Here is an 11,605-nt window from a genome sequence, read left to right on the forward strand (position 1 = left end):
AGCCAGACTGCACTCCTGTCCTTTGCAGTGAACAGTACTGAACACAAAGTTTAACTACCTTAAACTTAAAATAAGAAGTTTTCAGCCGGGCTCGGTGGCTCAGCCTGTAATCCCGCGCCTTTGGGAGGCTGAGATGAGTGGATTGCCTGAGCCCGCGGGTTCGAGACCCGCCTGGGCAGTGAGACCTCATCTCTACAAGAAATCAAAAAATCAGCCGGGCATGGTAGCACACACCTGTAATTCTGGCTACTTGGAAGGCTGAGGCGGAAGGATCACCGGAACCCAGCGGGTTGAGGCTGTGGTGGCCGGGAGTGGCCACTGCACTCCAGTCTGGGTGACAGAGTGAGACTCCAACTCAAAAAAAAGAAGTTTTCCTTGCTCTTAACATCTCTGAAATTGAAATGCACCTTACAGTAGTTTTAAGATCTTTGAGTCCATCAAATACAATGAATTCCTTCATCTTGGGGTCCCACTCCCCACCCCTGCCAGGACCAGCATTGCTCTGAACAGAACGAAAACTTACCTCTAAGTAAGCAAAATGTTAATACCTACAATGTCTGCTCATCTCGAAGATGGAAAAACCCTGAGCCACACCCTGGTAATAAGCCAAAATCTCAAATGAATATCCCTGCTGTAACAAGTGTATTTTTACGAGGAAAAGTCTCTTATTTTTCTGGATACCTCTACACTCCGAGTAGATCTACGCTTATTTCCCCCATTTAAGTCCATAAACCATAGCACACTTGCCAGTTCACTTTACACAAGATACAAATCTGCATCAGCATCTCTGAGATAAAAAAGAACACTGTAAGCACGGCATGTGTGTTTCAATCGCATTTGGCCACACAAGCATAGAGACCTTAAGCTCTATTTAAAAAAGGCTGCTTTTTCAGGTACCAAGCCATGTAGAAGGGACAATGCAGGCTGCAGGCACTGACCCTGGGCTATCACGGACTCTGACCATAGACCCAGAAGACCACAGAAGAGCAGGACAGCTTTGAAACCAAGTCTAGACCAGGAGCTCTGAGAATTAAACCAGATGTAACACAGGGTCACATTATTTAACCTCTCCTAACCCCAATTTCCTCACCTGTAAATAAAGGGAATACAACATCTACTGCTCAATGTTGTTGCAAGGGTTAGCTATGAGATCTCACAACTAACCCTCGCCAACAACCTAGAACAGAAATTGCTCTAACACATGGCAGATTTTTCAATAATAGTAGCTATAATTTTTATGCTATACCTATTAGTAATCGAATGTATGTTAATATGGCACCTACACACGAGAATTTTACCTATTTAACACAAATAGGAACAGATTAAGATACACTGAGTCAAAATTGGGTCAAAAAATCCTGGTAAGGAAGATACAGCTTGTTTATAAAACCTATAAACTTTTATTTTACTTGATTTTACCAAGTCAAATTATTTATATTTGCCACATAAATTACAAATATGCTTTGTTATAAATGACAAACTCTGATATGTCTTTAAAAAATTCTGGATTTCTAGACCTGAAGTTTACACCTATACAGTTATGGAAACCAGAAACCATAAATAAATAAATAAGTAGGCAAAGAGATAAGCAAAAAATAAAAACATATAGGGGGTGGCAAAAAAAGGCATACACATTTTAAGACATGTTATCTATGTACTACTTTTCAAAGTTGAATTAAACTACAGTAGCAACGTGTAGGATGATGTTCACTCAACCGTGCTTCCATCATTTTCTCTGACTGTCCTGCCTGTCGCATGGTGATGCTAGCCTTTGATTAACACCATCTTTTGAGTGACCGTCATACTCAAAATGCATACACATTTTTTTGGCATCCCCAGGTGTATCAGGGAAAGAATCCTAATGACCACCGATCATTCTGTGGATGTGCACAGAGATAAGACCAGAGTCCAAAGACCATTTTCCACATGTTCTATTAAAATAATGACAAGTAGGCCAGGCTCAGTGGCTCAGCCTGTAATCCTAGCACTTTGGGAGGCTGAGACAAGTGAACTGCCTGGGCCCACGGGTTCAAGACCAGCCTGGGCAACTTGGCAAGCCCTCATCTCTACAATAAATTTTTAAAAAATTAGCCAGGCATGGTAGCGTTACTTGGAAGGCTGAGGCGGAAGGATCGTCAGCGCCCAGCAGGTTGACGCTGGGATGGCCATGAACATACCACTGCACTCCAGCCTGGGCGACAGAGTGAGACTCCAACTCAAAAAAATAAAATAATGACAAGCAAATCGTAAAATGAATGAACTATACAGCAAGTTTCTTTAAAAAAAAGTGACAATATCAGCTCCACATACATTATACACTACTAACAAAGACTTCAAAACAGAATCTCTGATTTCCATCAGAGTACGTGGTAGAAATAAATTATGTTTGTTTCAGTGATATTTTCCATGCAGAATTAAGCTTTCAGAATTAATCTGGGGAGCTAAAAACATAAATCTGCATCACCTGTAATTGAGTGAGAATTACAAAGAAAACAGGTAGGTGTGTGTAACACACCCATCTCATCACAAAGCCACACATCCTAAGCACTATAGTAACTGGAAGAAGAACTTTAACATTCAATAAGTTAGGATGCCAGGTTCTTTCAACACCAAATCACCCAGCAAAATTAATCTTTTTAACAGTAACAGACAGGTACATCTTAAACTTGGCAGTCAAACAAGTATGTTTGTTCAGAGAAACTGTATAAAGGTCCCTCGCTCCAGGAACACAGCCACTGCTGAAATGCAGAAGACAAGGAGTAACACAGTCCAAAAGGATGTCAACATTTACTCTTGGGCCAGATAGAGACACTAGGTCAGAAGCATATACTCGTAAATATCAGTCTTATTCCAAATTAAATGAAATACTGCCAGGAAAACCAAGCAATTCTGCATTATATATTTTTTCACTGGATAATTGTGATCATTTCAAAAACAGAGAGCCATAAAGTTGATTTCCAGGAACAGAGGAGCTAGGAATATTGTTAATATGTACACAAACAGCTGGAAGAGCAAAGTTCACGCTTGAAATTCCCAAAGAAATCAGAAAAACAAGGTATTATAGTCACTAACTAAAAATATCTAAGTGGCTGTTATTTGGACAAGAAATTCTTACCAGCATAGGCTAGTCTAACAATAGTTGCATCATCTTGGGCTAAGTGGGCTATGCCGGGCAGGATGTATTCTGGATAAATATTGACATCATTGCGAGGAACCTCTTTGACGAGAGCAAGAACTTTGGTCAACGTCCTCAAGGCCTCGGCCCTCACCCTAGGAACCGAGTCACTGCTGAAGTGCAAGAGATATGGAGTGATCCGATCCAAAAGGATTTCAACACTTAATCGGGGGGCAAGATGGAGAATGAGCTCCAGAGCAGCAAGCTTGGAATCACAGTACTTCAGGGTCTGCAGGCAGGACGTTATGACAGACACCAAGATCACCAGCCCGTTTTCCTTAGGCTCTCCTTCTGCTTTTTCTGGCAGGTCATGTCCACAGAGATTGTGAATAATGTTGCCCAAATCCTTCCGTATGACCAGAATACGCTCATCTGCAGAGAGAAATGTTTCCTTGGCAAACTGGGCCATGTAGGGCTGAAGGAAAGTGTAAAATATTTCAGGGAAGGCATTGCCACGCTGCTGCTTTAAGTACTCTTCTGCGTCTAAACGCTTATCTGGCTCATGGTGAATCATCTGAGTGACCTATACCAAGGAAGAAAAGGAAGAAAAATAGATCTGAGAACAGAAAATTAAACCCGACCAAAGCTACAAGGGCAATTCACATATGATTTCAAGGGTTTTCAAGGTAATTCTGACTGTTCTCAATCTCTGCCTGACAAACTACTTTCGGAACCTGATGACTAAATGATATGTAACTCTACCATTCTAGAAAGCAGTAAGAAATGACATTTGCAAGCACAGTGGCTCATGCCTTTAAACCCAGCACTTTGGGAGGCTGAGGCGAGAGGACTGCCTGAGCCCAGGGGTTTGAGACCAGCCTTGGCAACATGGCAAGGCCTCGTCTCCACATCAATCAAAAAATTAGCCAGGCAAGATGGCACACACCTGTGGTTCCAGCTACTTGGAAGGTTGAAGCAGAAGGATCACCTGAACCCAGCAGGTCAAGGCTGTGGTGGCCCCTGCACTCCAGCCTGGGCTACCAAGTAAGACTCCAACTCAAAAAAAAAAAAAAAATTGTATTTAAATGTCTTACAGATGGCCCTGACTCCTGAAAAGGAGGGTATATCCAAGTTCAGTATTCCCCATTGATTAAGACAGGGAACGCTATATTACCACCCACAACTCAAGGATTCCTACAAACTTTTCTAAGTAGGAGAATCTGAGGAAAGCAATGGATCTTCTCCGGAGAATACATACACACAATTTTAATATACAAAATTATACACAATTCTGGAAGGAATAACAGAACCCCTAAAATCTACTTACATAACCCAGGTTAAAAGTTATGGTTTAGAAACTCATTGCCATTGTCCAAAAGACTACATGGTTGAAGTATGGCTCTAGGATCTCATCATCAGAGGAGTAAGTGACCAACTTTTCAAGTAGTATAAAAGAGACGTTAAATTCTGCAAACACTAGCAATGATACACCTAATGTGAATTTATCCTATGTTTTCTAGTATTGTAGGGAAATAATTTTTTTCAACACACAGAACATAGTTTAATCTTTTCTGGACACTTATAGAGTATCAGTCATTATTTGCATATATAAAATAACACAAAATGTATCTAGTTACTTGAGTTTTTGGCTTACATTCTAAATAACAGCCTAGCATTGACCCTGGAGGAATCAAATATTCTACAAGGAAAAGTGAACTAGCGGAATTGCTTTTAGATTTGGATTAAGCTTTAAAGATTAAACAAATTTACCCCTTCCACAGTTAAGAAAAGGTAGGCCCAAAGACTTGAAGTTATGTAGCCAAAGTAGCATAACCAGAAAGTGCCATACCCAAAGACAGAAACTCAGGTATGTGAACTCCTCCCAGGACACTGTCTACTGATATGGACGAAACAGTCTTCCTCTGAAGCACCGTATTTTTAAATAGGGGCCATTGGTAAGAGAAATCAAAAGGTTATTATCTATTTCCCAACCAAATTAAAGAATATTCTAAATATACCCTTATCTTTTCCTTGACTCAGAGTCATCGTCACAGGCATCGGTCAGCCAGCACAGGACTGGCTTTAAAAAACGACCTCGAGCAGTCACGTCCATGTATGGGCTAGATGACCCCCATGGAACTCCTCACGCCCATCTGCGGCATGAGCAGTGAGTCTCCAAGCCCCCTTTCCAGAACTGCCCCCAACCCCAAGGGAGACATACACGGCTGCTTGCTTCCATCTGAAATGGCCCTATCTGGCTGTATTCTTGCTCAGGCTGACCTTTCCTGTCGCCTTCATTTTAGACATCTGTTTTCCTCACTTGCTACTACCAAGCTCCATCCAGGACCTCTCCAATCCCCAGGCGCCTCCTCACCTCCTTCCCAATGTGTCTAAAGCAGAGCTGAAGATTATAAGGGGAAGATGGACAGATGACATGGATTATTTTTCTAATCCAAATGAACTCTATGCCTGAGAAGGGGAAAAAAACTAACAAAGCAACAACAATAGGCTGTTTAGTCCAAGATGCTTTGCTGCTGTGTTCCAAATACATAACATTTCAGAAACCTGGCTGATACAAAAGTGGGCACATTTTTCTATTAAAAACTTTAAGGCAAGTATTTGTAGCATAGTTACCAACTCTCTGATACTGCGATCTTCAATTTTATTTAGCACTTGTTCTGGGAAGAAATGTCCATTTCTATAAGCCAGAAGTTGAGAGAGATCAAACAGTGGCACACCCTCTGTAAAAAGCTCAGCTATCACACAACCTGGAAAACAGCAGACATAATCCCATCAGAAACGAGCTGCAAGTTATCATGCAATAGAGACCAAGAAGTCAGAGAATTCATAAAACTCAAAATAAGACTCCAAAGTAAATAAAATTAAACATTGAAATGCAACATACAACTACAATCAAGCATACAGGAAAAGTGTCTATTGTTCAACATCAGTTTCTCACAGAGAAAGTCAATAAAAGGTCATTCATTTTTTTCTCCCTTTTAAAAAATTAAATAATCTCCTAGTTCTATAATTTAAAATGAAAATGAATACATAATACATACACTTACTACAGAGTGACAAAGCAAGAAACACAGCTTTTTTAAAAGTATGGATTTATGGATATTCTGTTCATAAGGGACTTCTAAGAAGTCATGCCTAACAATTCATTTTGTCATCATTAAGCAAAAGTTATTAGGCGACTACTAGACCCGTGGCACTAGTAAGTAGTACATAAAGCAGGTAAAAATCTCTGCCTTCATGAAGCTTTCATTCTGGAAGGGAGATGGAAAACAGGTCTGTGAACAACATAAAATGCAAAATGCTAAGAAGGGTGGGTGTAAGGTTAACGCGGGAGAGAAATCATTCATTTGCACTTATGTAATCTTCAAGGCAGAACTTTCAGAAGTGCCTGCATTCCCAAAAGGACAAAGCAGTCTCACTGCCTCATTATATGAAGCGCGTTCAACAAACCTTGAGGAGACGCTTGAACGACCTCACCTCACAGCCTCCGCACTGGCTGGATCCTCTGCACTGGCCCTTTCCGGCCTCCACCTCATTCAGCCCTCTAGCTATTCCGCTGTCCCTCAGCCGTGAGGACTTTCCTGACCGCCTGTTTAACACTGCAAGCCCCACCACAGCGACCCCCATGCCCCTCGCCCAGCACACTTTCTCCTCTCACCCCGCCTCCCCCGTTTGCTTCCCCCCAGCACCAACTTCCAGATCACATTTCAAGGTCAGATGCTCCTCACCTTACAGTGGGGTGGCGATCTGACGAACTCACTGTAAGGTGAAAATACCAAAAGTAGAAAATGCACTTTTCTGTTCCTTATGATTATTATTTGTTATCGTTATTATTATTATTATTTTGTCTCACTCTGTAGCCCAGGCTAGAGTGCAGAGGCACAATCATAGCTCACCACAGTCTCAAAGTTCTGGGCTCAAGCAAGCCTTCCACCTCAGCCTCCCAAATAGCTGGACCACAAGCACGCACCACAATGTATGGTTTGGGGTTTTTCCTACTTTTTATAGAGAACCATGCCTGGCCAGTAAGGTCTATAGTTAAGAGTAACGCACCAATGTCAATTTCTGACTCTGACATGGAAATACAGTCATAAGCAATGTCATCACTGGCAGATGATGGGTGAAGGTCATTTTTGAAACTTCCTCTGAGTCTGCAATTCAAATCTTAAGAGCACTGAGAGGGGGACAGATGCCACCCACCTCTTTTTCAAAGGAATGAAAGGGCCTACTTTCAGCCAAGACCATTTAGGGCTCTTTAGTCTAGAAAAACGCTGAACTACGTTGTGTTGAAGAGTACAAAACTACAATATACATAAAAAGGATAAACACAAATTTATTTATATAAGTTGTATGTTCACACTTACCAACAACTGAAATCTTAAACCTATAAATGATGCCTTAAAGTTTGGAAGTGATCAAATTCCTAATCTAAAGGATTACAGAAAGTAAGTTTAAAATGTAAAAACGTTTCAAGAAAAATTTAAATAAATTCACTGATCAACAATGCTGGGACATTGATGGCTCACACTTCTAACCTTCTTATACTGTATTTACAACCTAGAGGCTAACCCTAGCTTATCAATAACATCCCTCAGTATTGGTTAGTGGCCTGAATAGATCAACAGGTGCAATCCTGTGTCACAATTACTGTTCATTCCCCTAGATGAACTATGCTTCATTAATTATGTTACTTTTCCTAGGTAATCTAAAATTTAACTCAATTTGTTATTTTTATTTGTAGTAAACCTACAAGGGAGGAAAAAACTAAGACAGATCATCACCAAAAAAAAAAAAAAATTTACCCAAGATGACAATGATGCCAGAGTTCCTTTGGCAACCCTCAGAGAACCATCTTTAACCAACTTCTTTCTACCCCAGAAGCTCTTAGGTAACCTGGAATTCACAGCCCCATGTGGCTCATGCATGTGAAATAACGTACATGACTGCATGTTACATTTTCCAGGGAAGGAGTCCATTGATTTCATTAACTTTTTTTTGAGCTGGAGTCTCACTCTGTCGCCCAGGGTGGAGTGCAGTGGCACCCTCACGGTCACCCCAGTATCAACCTGCTGGGATCCAGCGATCATTTCCGTCTCAGCCAAATAGCCAGAACTACAGGCGCATGCTACCACGCCCAGCTAGGTTTTGATTTATTGTAGAGACGAGATTGCCCGGGTTGGTCTCGAACCCACAGGCTCAGGCAATCCACTCGCCTGGGTCTCCCAAAGTGCTGGGACTACAGGCTGAGCTCATTAACTTCTTTAAGGAAATCCAAAAAGGCTTAAATTTAAGATCACTTCTATACAAACTCTCCCTGGCAACAAGTAAAACCTATTTCCCGATAACTCCCAAGTCTCCACTCCCATCCCAAATTTCTATGGACCAGACCTTTATAACCAACTGCCTGTTGTACACTGTCTCCTGGATACCCGCCAGAAACCTCCAAACTGACATATCCAAGAAGACCTCATCATCTTCCATCCCTACCTGTGCGTCCTCCTCCTGTCTCCTGCCTCACGAACCGGCATACCATCATCAGTTTCCGGGGGACTTCATGCGACATCATCCTCACCACCCTAACAACTCTATCTGCTAATCATCTCTCAAGCACCTCACTCCACTCCTTCCAACTCCACCACAACTTTGAGTCAGTCATGAGCTGTTGTACCTGAACTGTAGCAGCTGTCTCCTAACTTGTACTTGCAATCCACTCTCCATGCTGCAGTCGGGCCAGGCCCCTTCTGATCTGGTCTGCTCAGGCCTTGCTACCTTCACACCCTACGTTCCATATACAGTACCTGAAGAGCCCTAGCACATCCCTGTGCCATGCTCTAACCTTCAAGCCTCTGTTTAAGTAGCACCCTCTGCCCGAAACAAACTACCTTACCAAAGATAACTCCCAATTATCTCTCAGTTTCAATTTAAGTGTCATCCTTCTAATAATCTCACCTTTCCTGATCCCACCTCTTAGCCTATCACCACCATGGAGACCAACTTAAGTATCTAGGTGTCCTGGCAGGTGCAGTGGCTCACGCCTAAAATTGCAGTGCTTTGGGAAGCCAAGGTGGGAGGATTGCTTGAGGCTAGGAATTCAAGACCAGCCTTGGCATCCCAGCAAGGCCTTGTCTCTACAAAAAGTTTTTAAAAATTAGCGGGGCTCAGTGGCACGCACTTGCAGTCCCAGCTACTTGGGAGGCTTAAGCGGGAGAATGACTTGAGTCCACAAGTTTGAGGCTGCAGTGAGCCATAATCTTACCACTGCACTCCAGCCTGGATGATAAGCGAAAGCCCCGTCTCTTTAAAAAAAAAAAACAAAAAACTGCATGATCAATGTTTATGTGAAGGTAGCAAGGGTACCTGCATGATCAATGTTTATATGCCTAATCCTGAATTGTACCCCATATCTCTATAATAATCATTAAAAAAAAAAAAACACTCTATGCGTCCCTAAAGCAGCACCCTATGCTTATCACCACAACAGCAAACAGCACTACACTGAAATGGCCTTTGTCAATATCTATCAACACATTTAAATGGAAGCATCTTAACCGGGCTCAGTGGCTCAGCCTGTAATCCCGCACTTGGGAGGCTGAGATGAGTGGAATGCCTGAGCCCGCGGGTTCGAGACCCGCCTGGGCAACTTGGCCAGACCTCATCTCTACAATAAATCAAAAAATTAGCCGGGTGTGGTAGCGCACGCCTGTAGCTCCAGCTACTTGGAAGGCTGAGGCGGAAGGATCGCCAGAGCCCAGCAGGTCGAGGCTGCGGTGGCAGGGAGTGTGCCACTGCACTCCAGTCTGGGCAACAAAGTGAGACTCCAACTCAAAAAAAATAAAAAAACAAAAATAAAATAAAATGGAAGCATCTTGAAAATAGAGACATGCTATCCATGTCCCTAGTACTTGGACAGTGCCTGACACATACAATAAAAGCATTCAAGTATTTTCAGATGTTTGTCCTGGCAGTGGCTTGTGCCTGCAATCCTAGGATTTTAGGAAGCCAAGGCAGGAGGACTGCAGGAGTTCAAGACCAGCCTAGGCAACACAGCAAGACTCCATCGCTACAGAAAAATCAAAAGAATTAGCCAGGCACGATGGTACATGCCTGCAGTCACAACTAATGGGGAGGCTGAGGCAGAAGGCTGAGGCTGCAGTGAACCACGATCATGCCACTGCACTCCAGCCTGGGCGACAGAGTGAGACCCTGACTGAATATACATGTACATATATATGTATTTTTTTTAACGTTTGAATGAACTGCTCTTTGCGTTTTCTAGGCACTTAAATATGTCTAATTCTGGAATGCTGCATCAATCTAAAACAGCGTATAAGAACACTCGAAGAAATTAAGCATCTGGTGACTAAAAAAAAAGAAAAACCCACGTTTCTGTGTTTGACAGTTAAAACATAAACACGTCTCCCTAGCAGACGTGACCAACTCAAATACCTGCTGAAAAGATGTCCATTGCCCTCTTCAGCTCTCCTCTCGTTCTCTGATTGCTATTTAAGTCTACAAGTGGCGTTGAAGGATCTCTCATATATTCTAACTCAGTGGCAAACATCCCACCGTCCACAAAACGTTCAGGAGCGATATAGCAGGTTCTCCTCCGTGAAGTGTCAAAGAAATAGTTGAAATCTGCTGGGTTGTCCTCTGGAAGGTAAGTGGGTTTAAAACTGGCAAAATCAGTTAAAAGAACCCAATTCCAACTGGTGACCATCACATTCTCTGTCTTGATGTCCCCATGACGAACTCCAGACTTGTGTGCTTGGTCCACAGCTGTCAGGATCTGGAAAGCGATCCAGCGCTTCTCAATGTTATTTAAGAACGGCCGGGTACTGATGCGGTCATAGAGGTTGTCTCGCACATATTGCCTAAAGAGCATAGCTGCTTTCTCAGATGCTTTTTCTGCTGCTTTCTGGAAAGGTAGGCAGTTCTGTGCAGAGTGGAGCCTGATCTTCAGCTCCTCCAACTCTTGTTTATAGCTGGTTAATGGCAGCGTGGGATCCTGGATCGCAAAGACCTTCACAACCACCAGCCCTTCTCGGTGTTTGGCTCGAGCAACTTTAAAGAATCGAGTACTCCCCAGGCTTTTGTCATATTCGAAGTCATGAATATCTGAAAAATAACTCTCCACAGAAAGGATCTGGGAAGGAGCGATGCCAGCGAGCTGGTTTCCCATAATGGTAAGCACCTGTGTGCCACTAAGTTAGGATACAACACCTTTTAGAAAGAAAGAAAGAAACAAAGAAGCCATGAGACACCACTCTTTGGTCTCTTTCAAAGACACAAGCACCGCATGTCCCCTTCCACTGAGAGTGCCGAACCTAACCTTCCGGGAAGCCTCTAAATCTCATACGCGTCCATCTAAAAAGATTCTGCCAAAAGCATTTTGCTGCTTCATCTGAAGTGACTGAGTTGTTTCACATCGTCCTACCCAGGAGCTGAGCTACACGTAAACAGGCCCCTTCA

The 11,605-nt window shown here is 42.7% G+C and overlaps 1 protein-coding gene across 1 annotated transcript in view; it reads right to left on the reverse strand.

Annotated features, from left to right (window-relative positions):
* PIK3R4 (phosphoinositide-3-kinase regulatory subunit 4) overlaps positions 1 to 11,356 on the reverse strand; it is a 69,516-nt gene extending 58,160 nt beyond the window's left edge. Inside the window, exons 1-3 of the mRNA XM_008063730.2 lie at positions 10,583 to 11,356; positions 5,750 to 5,883; positions 3,116 to 3,698 (exon numbers count right to left, since the gene is read on the reverse strand). Coding sequence (XP_008061921.1) covers positions 3,116 to 3,698; positions 5,750 to 5,883; positions 10,583 to 11,315 — 1,450 coding nt within the window. The 5' untranslated portion in view covers positions 11,316 to 11,356. The remainder of the gene's footprint in view (positions 1 to 3,115; positions 3,699 to 5,749; positions 5,884 to 10,582) is intronic.
* Positions 11,357 to 11,605: the final 249 nt, after the last annotated feature.

The sequence above is a fragment of the Carlito syrichta genome, unplaced genomic scaffold (genome assembly GCF_000164805.1).
Source record: "Carlito syrichta isolate Samal-C Ts95f unplaced genomic scaffold, Tarsius_syrichta-2.0.1 Scaffold99365, whole genome shotgun sequence".
In the NCBI taxonomy this organism is placed as follows: domain Eukaryota; kingdom Metazoa; phylum Chordata; class Mammalia; order Primates; family Tarsiidae; genus Carlito; species Carlito syrichta.